At 39.9% G+C, this 15,164-nt stretch overlaps 1 protein-coding gene across 1 annotated transcript; it reads left to right on the top strand.

Moving 5' to 3' along the window:
• The first annotated feature begins 281 nt into the window (after positions 1 to 281).
• On the top strand, positions 282 to 14,033 carry LOC129339964 (vomeronasal type-2 receptor 26-like). Its single transcript, XM_054994525.1, has 3 exons — positions 282 to 572; positions 11,935 to 12,061; positions 13,132 to 14,033. The coding sequence occupies exons 1-3, from the start codon at positions 282 to 284 to the stop codon at positions 14,031 to 14,033; spliced, it is 1,320 nt and encodes a 439-aa protein (XP_054850500.1).
• Positions 14,034 to 15,164: the final 1,131 nt, after the last annotated feature.

Below are 15,164 nucleotides of genomic sequence, written 5' to 3'. Positions count from 1 at the left end.
AAAAGATGGTGATTAATTATTTTTTGGTTAATTGGAGGTCAAAAGGTCAAACAATGCGAGAAATATTAGCATGCACAATCCTACACCAGTGAAAGATTTTGGTGTTAAATGTTATATCAACTGCAGAAGAAGACAGAAGCTGAGAAACATTAATAACTTATAGAATATATGTTTATACATGTATAATTAAATCAGAGCCAGAATGAAACAGCCTTGTGGTAACATGGCTTAGCATGTTGCAGAATTCTTCTATAAAGACCACATTTTACTCTGTTTACAGAATGGTGACGAAGTTTTATCAGCACATCCTGGCCCTGGTGTTTGCAGTCAAGGAGATCAATGAGAATCCCAAGATCTTGTCCAATGTCACCCTTGGCTTCCATATCTACGACAGCTACAATAATGCGAGGATGACCTATCATACCAACCTGGACCTGCTCTTCAATTCACTTCGATGGGCTCCAAATTACAAATGTGACATCCAGAAAAATGTCATAGCTGTCATTGCAGGCCTTGATTCTGAGGTCTCCTTCCATGTGTCAGACATCTTAAGCACCTACAAGATTCCGCAGGTAGGATCTGTGCATGGTTGTCTTGTTCTGGGAGGTATTTGGGATTGGAAAGAGAAAATGCTGTTACTCTCCCCCCACACCCCAAGTCTCCCTTTGGCTTATTCTTGAAAGAAGAAAGGCAAATAGTTGATTAATATAAGCAAACAAAACTAGGGAAAAAAGTATACGGTAGTAGAATCATAGGGTTGGAAAGGACCTCTAGGGTCATCTAGTCCAATCCCCTAGAAAGGTATGTTTACTTCTTCCCAGAAATGGCATAATAGTCAAGAAAATGAAAGAAAATGCAACTTTTCATACTCAAGAAAACGCAACCAGAAGTGCCATTGACAAGTGTCTTGCAACTAAATGTATAATTAATTCATAAAGGTATTTATTTAATAAATCAATCAATAAGTAAAATGATAAGTAAATTTTAAAAACTTACATAAATTTGTTTTGGGGGTATATTCTCTATTTTTTAACTCCAAAATCCTCCAATATCTTACCTTGTCCAGAGCAAATTCAATATATTTTTGTGGGCTTGGATGCCATGGGTGCATTTTCCCCTCTCTAACTGAAAGAAAACTGAACATGGGAAGTGATTTGGTGGTGGTGGGGGAGGAATATACAATTTACTAATATGCAGGTGATAATGTTCTAGAAGGAAAAAGTTGTAGAGCCACTTCTGTAAGATTGCCCCCTCGCCCCTGCCAAATGTATCCAGAAGGGATTTCATTCCAGAATATTAGTGAACAGTTTTAAAGCTACAGATTCCATCTGCAAATATGTAATATAAAGAGGCATATCAACTCAGATATTTCTCCTAAATCATCCCTAAAATATCTATACAATTCCTTCTAGCTCACATATGGCTCATTTGCCCCTGAGGACAGTGGTGCAGGAAAGCGCTCTTCCTTTTACCGCATGGTGCCAAACACGACCCATCAGCATATGGGGATCGTCTGGTTGCTTCTCCATTTTGGATGGACATGGGTTGGGCTCTTTGCTGCAGATGATGAGAATGGAGAACATTTTGTGCAGGCCCTGGAGCCATTGCTTTCCCAGAATGGACTCTGTTTAGACTTCACAGAAAGAATCCCGAGCCAACCCAGTTGGAGTGATACAAATGAAATGAATTATTTCATCACAAAGATATACCTATCGTTTACCGGCAGCAATGCCAATACATGTATTCTCTGTGGAGAAACTACGACGATTCTACTGTTGAACACTTGTCTTCTTCAAGGAGGAATTCATTTTAATGACAACCCATCCTTTGGAAAGGTATGGATTATGACCACCCAGCTTGATTTCATAATAACAGGCACTCAAATGGGAGCAGACTTCCAGTTGTTCCAAGGTGCCATTTTCTTCACTGTTCACTCAGATGAGATACTTGGGTACAAGAAATTCCTTCATACTGTGAAACCTTGCTGGAAACAAGAAGATGGTTTCATTAAGGATTTCTGGGAGCAAGCCTTCAATTGTTTTTATCCAGATTGCAGCATGCCCATAAAAGCTGATGAGATGTGTACTGGGGAAGAAAAACTGGAGAGCCTTCCGGAGCCGACTTTTGAAATGAGTATGACCGGTCACAGCTACAGTATCTATAATGCTGTCTATGCCGTGGCACATGCTTTGAATGCTGTGCATTCATCTAGAATCAACCACAGGGCAGGTGGCAAAAGAATGGAGCTTCAAGATCAAAAACCTTGGCAGGTAATGTCTCAGCAATGGAATGGCTTTTATGAGCATGCATAGATTAGTACCAAATGAAAGAACATCCAATCTTCTCATATAGTAAAAAGCTTTTGCTGTGGTATTGTCTTCTATTATTTAGAGGGAGATTTATTTATTATTTATTTATATCATTTATAGTCTGCCTTTCTCAATGAGACTCAAGGCGGATTACATAGTGTGAGATCAATATCGGGAATCAGTATCAGGAACATTTCCACACAGCATCAAGGACATTTCTATACAGTATTAAGGACATTTCCACAACAATGTCATAGGATTTTACGAAGACGTAGCATTAGTAAGGATCCAATAGAGAGTTGAAGAATTGCTGAAACCAAACATAATCAATTCTAGGACTGACATTAGATAAACATGAAGAACAGTTTGGTGTAGCGGTTAAGAGTGTGGGACTCTAATCTGGAGAACCAGGTTTGATTCCCCACTCCTCCACTTGAAGCCAGCTGGGTGACCTTGGGCCAGTCACAGCTTCTAGGAGCTCTCTCAGCCCCACCCACCTCACAGGGTGTTTTGTTGTGGGGATAATAATGGCATACTTTGTAAACCGCTCTGAGTGGGTGTTAAGTCATCCTGAAGGGTGGTATATAAATTGAATGTTGTTGTTGTTGTTGTTATAAGAGTACATATCTGAGCAACAGATAATATGCAAGGCAACGTAGTGGTGAAGTCTATGGTCCCTAACTTATTGACGAAGCATTTGAAACCCTGAGTGGAGACTGGGGAAACGATAAACTATACAATTGCCGATCTGCCACCAAAGCTTCATTTACTGGCATTTACCAAACAAAATCATGGAAAGATGTTAGGAAATATCATCATGCAAACTCTTGCTAGTCCGTTGTTTTGCTTTTTCAATTAGCTCCACCGATTTCTTCAAGGCATCTCTTTTAATAACTCAGCTGGACAAACATTGTCTTTTAAGGAAGATCGGGAAATGAGAACTGGATTTGATATAATGAACATGGTGACATTTCCAAACAAATCCTTCAAGAGGGTGAAAGTTGGGACTTCCGGTTTGGGATTCATGGAGGTCTAACGCAGCTCCATTTGCGGAGCTGACCGGACTGCCGTTTTAACCGGCCGGAGGGGTGAAAATAGCCCGCGGCCGACTGCTCTCAGGCGGGGAGCAGGCAAAGAACGCTCAAGACCCTAGGGTGAGCTAGATCTCGGACGAGGGGGGGCTCTACTCAACGAGTCTCCCCCCTGATCCTTGAGGTCCCACCTTGCGACGGGTCGGCTATAATCTCTGCGGCAGTTTCGGGGCCAATTCGGCTGGCATAAGACCTACATACCCAAGCTTCGATCGGGGAAGGAAGCTGAGAGGAGAATTTAAGATCGAAACAGCGATTACAACCCGAGAAAGGTGAAGGGAAGGTAAAGATCGCTATCTCTTGAAACGGGACAGATTGACAAAAACAGAGAGGAAAGAAAGTAGATTTTTAAACTGCAACAGACTAGTGAAAAGGAGGTGAAGACTCGGCAGGAGTTGTATTTTAAAAGAGACTAAGTTTAAAGAAGTTATTATAAAAATCGGACTATTGTTTTGAATACCTGTGGTTTTGGAGCTGTGGGAAAAAGACACCATCGCGAGACCTGCTGTGGGAAGACGGGAGACAGGAAGTGCGTAACAACAATAGAGTGGCTGGAGTGAAGCGGCCCTTGCCGAAGGACAGGAAGTAGGGAATCGCCATTTTTGAAAGGGGAAGGGTCGCGGCTTCAGCGGAAGAGGAAGTAGGCCATCTTGGATTACAACAGCATAGAGAAACCATAGAGAAAAGACGCCCGACATTTTGGACTCTTTAAAATTTAATTTTGGCAAAGATTGGGATATTTGAAAAAAGGAAAACGTTTAATTATACGCCACGGAGTTAAGGAAGAGAGCAGATTCGTGGGAGCGAGCTAAAGCAAGCCCCACGATGTCGAAAAAAGAGTGGCAATCGGCAATAGAAAATCTGGACAAAAAACTTGTAGACATGATGAAAGAACTTAAGGACACGAAATTGGAGCTTATTAAGGAGGTTAAAGAGGTTACACAGACAGTAAAGTCGGAGCTGTCAGAAGTGAAAAAAGGCGTGGAAACGATTAGTAGTGAATTACAAGGAACGCAGCAGAGAGTTAAAACAGTAGAAGACGCGATGGAGAATTTAATAGACACGCAACAAACAGAGATGAGACTGGTGAAGGGGAGGATGTCAGTTGCAGAAACTAAACACATGGAGAAGCAGCTTCGTTTTCGTGGTCTGCCAGAAGTGGAAGGGAAGTCAGCGCAAGAACAGATGACTGAGGTGTTGGCTGAATACCTGGGGAAGGAGGAGGAGGAAATTGTGGCTATCCTAGATGTGGCGTACCGTGTGAACTCGAGAATTGCAACCCAGAGGAAATTACCAAGGGATGTGATTGTGCAGTTTACAACTAGAAATATGAAAGAGAGGATTGTGACAAAACAATTTCAAGATCCATTGGAGATTGATGGCAAGACGATTATCATAATGAAGGAACTGCCCAGATCAGTGTTATTGGATCGGAAAAAATATAAAGTGCTAATTCAGACTTTGAAGGACATGAATATCAGGTACAGATGGGAATTACCGGAAGGAGTGTCCTTTGAGTTTGGAGGGGCAAAAAAACGCATCAGATCTGAGCGGGAGATGGAGAGATTTATTAAGGACAATGAAAAAGACTTACCAACAAAACCATGAATATGGAGTGTAAAGTATTATCTTGGAATGTAAATGGACTAAACTCACCGAATAAGAGGAAAAATATTTTTCATTGGCTACTAAAACAAAAATGTGATATTGTTTGTTTGCAGGAGACCCATATCAGAAAACAGGATGTAAAATACTTAAAATCTGGAAAATTGGGCAAAGAATTTGCAGCGGCCTCCAACAAGAAAAAAAGAGGAGTGGTGTTGTATATAAAAGAGGAGCTGCAGCCAAAATTTGTTATGAGAGATGCGGAAGCTAGATTTGTAGCAGTGGAATGCAATTGGAATTTAAAGAGAGTGTTGGTAGTCGGACTTTATGCACCTAACGGTGCAAAGGAAAGCTTCTTTGAGGATTTAAGGAAGCATTTAGACGAGCTTGTATATGACCAGATAATTCTTGCTGGAGACTTCAATGGAGTGACAGATTTGGAACTAGACAAAAAGACTACAACAGCACAAAAGAAAAGAGGACTATTGCCAAAGCTTTTTTTTGAGTTGACTCAACAAGAGACTCTCGAAGATGTATGGAGGAGAGAATATCCTAAAACTAGACAGTTTACTTTTTACTCTGCAAGGCATTTCACATTATCAAGAATTGATATGATCTGGGCCTCAAAAGACTTAGCGTTATGGACTAAGGAGGTAGAAATAATGCCGATGGTAGGCTCAGATCACAACCCAATTATGTGGAAATTTGGGAAAAGGAGAAAAAGGAAAGCCTGGAGAATAAATGAGGACTTGTTACAGGAAAGAGAGAATATGGAAATATTGAGAAGAGAGACAAAGTTTTTCATATAATACAACGTGAACAAAGAAGTACCAACCAACAAAGTTTGGGATGCGTACAAGGCGGTTGTAAGGGGCATACTAATGGATTTAAATGGCAGAGCAAGGAAAAAGAAAGAGGAGAAAAGACAAGAGATTGAGGAGAAAATAAAAGCCAAAGAAGCACAGCTAAAAAAGAGACCAGGAAAAAAGAAAATATACCAGGAAATCAAAATTCTTCAAGAACAGCTAACAGCAATGAGCAATAAAGAATTGGAGTGGAACCTTAAAAGCCTGAATCAAAAAGCGTTTGAGGGTGCTAATAAACCTGGGAAATATTTGGCATGGCAATTGAAGAAGAAAAGGGAAAAGAAAATAATAAATAAAATTTGTGAAGAAAATAAAACGTACTTGGAGCAGACTACCATTAGTAGAGCCTTTTATAAATTCTATGCTAAGCTGTATAATAAAAAAGAAGTAAACAAAGAATCAATAGCATCATATCTGGAGAAAACCAAACTTCCAGAAATCTCGGAAGCTTGGAGAAATAAGTTGAACAGTGAAGTAACTGATGAGGAAATAAGTAAGGCAATACAATCCGCAAATCTAGGAAAGGCGCCAGGGCCAGATGGACTTACGGCTAAATTTTATAAGACAATGGCCAATGAACTGGCACCATTCCTAAAAGAGGTGATGAATGGAGTTTTTAGGGATCAAAGGATTCCCGATACATGGAGTGAAGCGAATATATCATTGATCCCAAAAGAGGGCCAAGACCTGACCAACGTGAAAAATTATAGACCTATATCACTACTTAACAATGACTATAAAATTTTTGCGAAGATATTGGCGGAGAGATTGAAGGGGTGGCTCTCGGAAGTTATAGAGGAGGAACAAGCAGGCTTTTTGCCAGACAGACAAATAAGAGACAATTTAAGGACAGTGATCAATGCTATTGAATATTATGACAAGCGTTGTGACAAAGAGGTTGGTTTCTTCTTTGTAGACGCTGAAAAAGCGTTTGACAATTTAAACTGGGACTTCATGTTTGCCACTATGGAAAAGCTACAATTGGGAGAAAGATTTGTCAGAGCAATTAAGGAAATTTATAGAGACCAGACTGCAGCAATTGTAGTGAATGATGAACTGACCAAGAAATTGATGATTAGTAAAGGAACAAGACAAGGTTGCCCATTATCTCCATTGTTGTTCATTTTAGTATTGGAGATTCTGATGATACAAATACGACAAGATGAGGAAATACGAGGAATAAAAATAAAGGACTATTCATATAAGGTCAGAGCATTTGCAGATGACATAATGTTAATTGTAGAAGACCCATTGGAGAATATGCCAAAAGTGATAGATAAGATCAAGGAGTTTGGAGACTTGGCAGGTTTCTTCATTAACAAAAAGAAGTCAAAGATATTATGCAAAAACATGACTAAGCAGAAACAACAATTGTTAATGGAAACAACGGATTGTGAAGTAACTAGTAAGGTGAAATACTTGGGAGTTGAGCTGACTGCAAAAAATATAGATTTGTTCAAGAACAATTATGAAAAATTATGGACTCAGATAGAGAGAGACTTGATCAAATGGAATAGATTGAACTTGTCATGGTTGGGCAGGATTGCAGCAGTTAAGATGAATGTGTTACCAAGAGTAATGTTTTTGCTACAATACCAATCATCAGAGACTCTAAACAATTTGAAAAATGGCAGAGGAAAATATCAGATTTTGTTTGGGCAGGCAAGAAGCCTCGAGTGAAAGTAAAAGTTTTACAAGATGCAAAGGAAAGAGGCGGAATGCAACTGCCCAACCTGAGACTTTATCATGATGCAATCTGCCTAGTTTGGTTGAAAGAGTGGATGACATTAAAGAATAAGAAACTACTAGCCCTAGAGGGATATAAAAAAATTTTTGGATGGCACGCATACCTATGGCATGACAAAGTAAAGGTCAACTCGATGTTCCTGCACCATTTTGTACGGAGAAGTTTATACACAATCTGGAAGAAGTATAGAATTTACTTACAAGAAGGAACCCCCTTGTGGGTGGTTCCATATGAGGTGATGGACCCGAGAGCTGTTGATAATGAACAACAATGTTTAACGTACAAAGAAATAACTAAAATTGAAGTATCTAAACTTAGAATAAAGACGCAAGAGGAACTATCACCTAACTATGATTGGTTCCAGTATAGACAGATTAGAGACTTATACAACTCGGACTCCGCAAAAGGGGGCATACGAACAGAGAACTCGGAACTAGAGCAGACCCTTCTTAAAGAAGACAAGAAAAGAATATCCAAGGTATATCAAGTACTGTTGAAATGGTATACTGAGGATGAGATAGTTAAAACACAGATGGTGAAATGGGCTATAAATTTCAATAAAGAAATAACAATGGAGGCATGGGAATACTTGTGGAAAACTACAATGAAGATAACGACATGTACTAATATTAAAGAGAACATTTACAAAATGATTTATCGTTGGTACATGACACCAAAGAAAATTGCGCTAGGGAACTCGAATACTTCTAATAAATGCTGGAAATGTAAGAAACATGAGGGCTCCCTCTACCACATGTGGTGGTCGTGTGAGGTAGCTAGGCAGTACTGGGGGGAAATAATAAGAGAAATGAGTGAAATTTTACAGTTTCAAATAAATAAGAACCCAGAACTCCTGCTACTAAACTTGGGAATGGAGGGAATTCCAGCCCATCATAGGACATTGATATTTTATATGACAGCAGCAGCTAGACTTTTGTATGCGCAAAAATGGAAAGTACAAGAAGTGCCAACTATTGAAGATTGGATCTACAAATTGCTGTATATGGCTGAAATGGACAAGATGACAAGAAAACTGAGAGATCTGGACTCAGGGCAGTTTAACACGGATTGGGAGAAGCTGAAACAATATCTGGAGAAGAAATGGGAGGTGGGAGGAAAACTGTGGCAGTTTGAGAACTACTGAAGTATAATAAAAGTATAAAAGAGAGGGGTGACTTTACCGGGGGAGGAAGAGAAATGTGAATTTATAAGCAGTTAGATTAATTGATTGAGATATATATAGATATGTATAGGTTAACTGATAGAGAATAATTAATGATAAGGTTTAAACATGAGGATTGAGTAACTAACAATATTTTCTTTCTTTGATAAGATTTATATGCACCAAACTGAATGTACAGAAGAGTTAAATTGATTGATTATGAGTTATATAGAATTACCATAAAAAGATGAAATGAGTAATATATAGAGAACAAATCAAATTGTTTGATTTAAATGTGGGAATTTTTTATGGTTTATGATATATAGAAATATTCAAAACTGGAAAATGGGATAAATTGTTTATCCAAAGACGTACAGTTTGGGTGTATAATAAGTAAGGGAGTTAAAGATGTACTGCTTAATATAATGGAGAATGTATACCTGTTTTAGACAGAGGAATTTAATAGAAGTAAGGGAAAAGGGACAGAGGGTGGGAAAGCTGTTGGAAGTCAACAAAAGGGGGGGAAAGGGAGGGGGTTAGAAATGAAAAATTTGGGGAAAATCGAATGTAATGTAAAAATAATAATGTTCTAACCCAATAAAAAACTTTTCTAAAAAAAAAAAAAAGAGGGTGAAAGTTGGAAGTCTGGATCCCAATGTAGTCCCATCAGGACAACAATTCGTCATTCGTGAGGATATGGTTTTATGGCACAGAAGTTTTAACCAGGTGTGGACTTTAGGGTATTCTCTGGGTATAATTAGAAAACAATGTAGTGAAGGCAAAATAATACATACAGCAAATTGATAATACTTATTATCAAGAGCAGTAGAATCCATAGTCCTGTTTTCTTTATTAAAGCACTTTCCTGTACTATTCCATTATCATATAGCCATATTATCTTTATACAAGTCAAATAAGAGCCAGATAAGTTCTGTTTTATGCAATTTGTGGAATGAGAGAAACACGAGGCCTTCCTGACCTCCATAGAAAGGCCATTCCATGAGGTGGAGGCCTCAACAGAGAATGCACATGTACGGCAGTTGTTGAACTTGCCATTTCGTAGAATGGCATCCTTAGAAGGTGTTACTCAGATGAGTGAAGCATCCATGGCAGCGCATAGGAGGAGAGTTTGTCCTGCAGATACGAGCGTCCAAGGCCATGAAGCGCTTTGTATGTGGTAGCCAGTACCTAAAACCGAAGCCAATAATGGATAGGTAGCCAATGGAGTGGCTACAGAATGGGTGTCGTATGCTCCACCTAGCTCCTGATAAAAAACAGGAATTGCATTCATATCCCAGATCCCAGATCCCTTCTAGGTCTTAAAGCCAATAAGCTGTTCGACTAGAAAAAGACAGCAATATAACGAAAAAGTTATTGCTGGGGTAGGCAGGAGTGGCATTTTTTATCAAATTGAGTCTCCCAGTTGACTTCGAGGGCAAGCTCGTGTAGAGCGCATTACAATAGTCTAGTCTCAATATTAACATGGCATAGATCCAGTTTGCCAGGTCAGCTGAGTAATCGTCTCAGCTAAATGAAATCAAACAAGAGGACTTTTTGCAGTTGCATTGACTTGCTTTTCCAGCTGTAATTCTGGATTCGGTATAACTCTGAGGCTCTTATCCAAGTCAGCAAGGGTCAACTGAAGCCCACTGAAAGTGGGAAACACAATTTCCTTCTAGATCTCTGCCTGCCGACTAGCAGTATCTGTGTCTTGTCAGGATTCAATTTCTTCACTCTTAGCATTTAATCACAACAGTCAGAGGCAGTGGTTCAACACCTCCATTGCATCACTACGAGATTTGGATAGAGAGATATAAACCTGGGAGTCATCAGCATATTGATGGCATCCAATACCAAAACTATGAATGATTTCTCCTAAGGCCGGCACATAGCGATTGAATAGCAAAGGTGTCAGGTCTGGAACCCAAAAGGACAAATCCAAACACTGATGTTAACTGGTGTTCCACAGCAACCCTTTGAGTCCATTCTGTAAGGAACAATTTAAAGTAATTCAAAGCATGTCTACCTCCAAATATCTCAACAAGATGGCACTGTCCAGTGTATCAAAGGCTTCAGATAAATCCAGTAGGAGCAACAAACAGGCAAGGCCTTTGTCTACATTCTGATGGAAATCATCAGTGAAAGCTACCAGTGCTGTTTCTGTCTCTTAACTAGAGATGGGCATGAACTGAAATATGAACCAAAATTCAACACGAACCGGGCTGGTTCGTGGTTCGTGAATGAGGAGTTCATCAGAACCCATTTCTGATGAACCACCATGAACTTTAGGCTGGTTTGTTTGGTTCGTTTTTTGGTTCATCACTGCAGACAGCCTGGTGCAGATCAGTTTCCTAAGCAACAGGGGATGGACTTCCTGCAGACCTTCTGCTGACCCAGAAGTGGCCTTCTGCTGGTCTGGAAGTGACCTTCTGCTGGCCCGGAAGTGGTGATTTGCTGACCCGGAAGTCACATTTTCACGAACCAAAATGAACTGATTTGTGAACCGGGACAGGTTCATGAAAGTTTGTGGTTCGTGAAATGTGACAAACCATGAACCACATGGTTTGTTTTTTTCAAGTTTGTGTCCATCTCTACTCTTAACTCAGCCTGAAACCAGACTGAAAAGAATCCAGAGCAGATGAGTTCTCTAGGAAAGTCTGAAGCTGGTCCACCACTGCTGGTCCACCACTGCTTTCTCCAAGAAAGCCTGGAGCTGGTCCACCAGTTCTCTCTCAATCACCTTGTCCCAAATGAGCAGATTAGAGATTGGGCATTAACTGGCCCCATTGTTTTTCCATAGGGATGGATAATCACCTCTTTGAATGGATGAGGGAAGGTGCTGTGAGTCGGTAATTCATTTATGAGGAACATCACTGACTCCTTAATGTGGTTCTTACATGGATTATATGACCATGGAGGTCCCCTAGAATAGCTTTTTGAGGGGTCAGTTGGGACCCCCTCCTCCTTTTTCCACCAGGTGAAAAGCTGTTTGACTCTAACCCAATATCTACCATGAGCTTGACGGTATGAGCAGATGATTGCATGCATAATATTCTGTAGTAGTACATTTTATCAGCAAAGATGTTTATGAACCATCGAATGAGGCATTAAGTAGTAGCTTTTCCTTCCTGAACTCCATTCAAAATGTTGACAGGTGCCTCCCCTTTCTGTGTGCAGTGATTACTGTCGCCCCGGTTATCACAAGAAGAAGAAGGAAGGAGTGGAATACTGCTGCTATGATTGTGCTCTGTGTCCAGAAGGAAAGATTTCAAACCAGAAAGGTAGGTGATCCAGTGCATTCAATTCTCCAGAATTCAGTGTGTATCCAGAGCATCATGTGCCCCATCGCTGGAAATTTCATTATCGCTGAACGATTGCCATGATTTTCAACTGGATTATTCTGCAAGGCCAATCCACCTCCAAAGAATTGCTGTTTGTTTTTATCTGCCCCCATCTTCAGCTTTATTATTTATTTACTTAATGATACGTAGGTAAAGGTAGTTCCCTGTGCAAACACTGAGTCATTACTGACCCATGGGGGGACATCGCATCATGACATTTACTTGGCAGACTTTTGTTACAGTGTGGTTTGCCATTGCCTTCCCCAGTAATCTACACTTTACCCCAAGGAAACTGGGTCCTTGTTTTACCGACCTCGGAAAGATGGAAGGCTGAGTCAACCTTGAGCCCCATGGTGCAGAGTGGTAAGCTGCAGCACTGTAGCCCAAGCTCTGTCCACGACCTGAGTTCGATGCGCAAAAAGTCCCTCCCCCTGCTTTTTACTGATACAAACCAAGACTCGAAGGCAGCCAATACTGTGGAACTGTCTGTCAACAGCTACTGAATGCATCCATTTCTTAAAGATACAGGTGTTTCTTAAAGGTACTGTTTTGTATGAATTAGATAATAATAATTTGATGATTTGTGGATTTGTGGAATAAGGAAGTATGATATTAAGAAAAAAGAGAGCCTTTTTGTAACATAAAAGTAAGAGAATATTTGAAATTTATATTTCTATTTGTTGTGAGGAAAATCGGAAGCCTTCTTTTAGTTTGTGTAGCTTTCTTTTTTGTTTGTTTTGTTTGTTTTTTCTGTTATATTTTTTCTTTTTAAAGTTTTTTTTTATTACTAGTTGCTATTTTAGGAAACAATATTTTCTTTCTTTTTTCCTTGTTGATGAATTTTCTCTTATTTTTCCTTTTTAATACACTCTTAATAATAAAAAAGTAACCAGATGTTAGAATTCATCATAGAGAATGTTTCCAACATTACTTCTATGTTAATGGTGCAAAAGAAACTGGGCAAAAATAATGGATTGATGCTCAGAATGCTTTTCTTCCTTTCATCTCAGACATGGATGACTGTATCAGGTGCCCAGAAGATCAATATCCAAGCCAAGGCCAAGATCAGTGTTTCCCCAAAACAATAAGCTTCTTGTCTTACAGAGAACCGTTGGGGACCAGTTTGGCCTCAGCTGCAGTTTCTTTTGCTGTGATCACAGCTTTGGTTCAGGGAACTTTCATTAAGCACAAAGATACGCCCATTGTCAAAGCCAACAACCGAGATATCACCTATGCTCTCCTCCTCGCCCTTCTCCTCTGCTTCCTCTGCTCTTTGCTCTTCATTGGACAACCTACGAAGGTGACCTGCTTACTCCAACAATCTGCTTTTGGGATTGTCTTCTCAGTGGCTGTATCTTGTATCTTGGCCAAGACCATCAATGTGGTTGTAGCTTTCATGGCCACCAAGCCAGGATCCAGTATGAGGAAGTGGCTAGGAAAACGAGTTGCCAACACCATCATCCTTTCCTGCTCTCTTATGCAGGCAAGCATTTGCATTGCATGGCTAGGAATATCTCCTCCATATCCAGATTTGGACACACAGTCATTTACTAAGCAGATTGTAGCAGGATGTAATGAAGGATCTGTTCTCATGTTTTATTTTGTGTTAGGCTACATGGGACTTCTGTCCCTCATCAGCTTGACTGTGGCTTTCCTAGCTAGGAAGCTGCCAGATAATTTTAATGAAGCCAAATTTATCACCTTTAGCATGTTGATCTTTTGCAGTGTTTGGGTGTCTTTTATTCCAACCTATCTGAGCACTAAAGGGAAATACACAGTGGCCGTGGAGATCTTCTCTTTGTTGGCCTCCAGTGTTGGGTTACTGGTTTGTATCTTTTTACCTAAATGTTACATTATTATCTTGAGGCCTGGGCTGAACAACAAGCAACTGCTCTTCACGAGAAATAATTAAAGAATGCAACTGTTTATTTTAGATGTCCTTCTCCCATGTAGTCTATGGAACGGAGTCAGTGGACCAATGCTAGATATCATCTTATTTAGCTCCATGTCTGTTCATATGTTCCAAGAAAATAAAGCTAATATGTCACAAAATCATTGAATGGATGAATATAAAATAAAATCTGTGATTGCAAAATTACAAGTAATTCTTCTGTAGTGTGTTTTATTTGATCCAATATTGTGCTTAAATTGTCTACCAAGTATTCCTGTGATCAATTATTAATACGGAGGGGGGGACGGATTCTTAGAAATTGTTTGTCTTTGCATTTTGTGAAAGGGTATTTTCTGGTAAATGCTGGAAATGAGAATTAATTTCATTCATTTGCTGAACAGGCTGATGGTTCTTGAGATGCAATGTAATGAAAAAGAATTAAAAGACCGGAAAGATTCTTTTGGCTGTTTATCAAGATGCCATGGGAACTGCCCTTCCTTATTAAGAGATACAATTTGCAAAAGACAATTTCTTCTGTTTGGGGGACCGAGCTCAAAATGGGATTTTAATTAATTGATTATTAGTTTGCAATTGATAAAAAGGCCTTGACCTGGATAGCCCAGGTGAACCTGATCTCATCAGATCTTAGAAGCTAAATAGGGTTGGTCTTGATTAGTAATTGGATGGGAGACCTCCAACAAACACTGGCTTTGCAGAGGCAGGCAATGACAACCCATGTCTGTTGGTCTCTTGCCATGAAAACCATGCCAGGGTCACCATAAGTCAGCACTCTCCACCACTACCAATTCATAAGAAGAAAACATTTTAAGTGTACAAGTAAGGTTAGTGTGTATTAAGTGCACTCATATTTGCAGGCATGTATTCGAGCAGTTCATCAAACAATTGATTTCCTGTTTGAAAACAGTGAGAGAACATGAGCTGAACTGACGGATGTTCAAGTGTAACTAATAAAAATCCATGTTAGTGGAGCTAATATTAGTGAAGAAATGTGATTTAGATTGGAGCAGTGGCACCTCCCAGGCCCGCTCCTGGGGCAATGCAACGTCACTGAAATCATCGCGCCCCCCTGAGAGCATTCCTGCGCTTTGCTGTGGGCTGATTTTGGCCCCAAATGGGCCTAATTGGACTTGT

This window comes from Eublepharis macularius, chromosome 12 (assembly GCF_028583425.1).
Source record: "Eublepharis macularius isolate TG4126 chromosome 12, MPM_Emac_v1.0, whole genome shotgun sequence".
NCBI classification, from domain to species: domain Eukaryota; kingdom Metazoa; phylum Chordata; class Lepidosauria; order Squamata; family Eublepharidae; genus Eublepharis; species Eublepharis macularius.
Note: the sequence above shows the minus strand (reverse complement) of the source record. Positions and strands in the feature narration are given on the sequence as shown.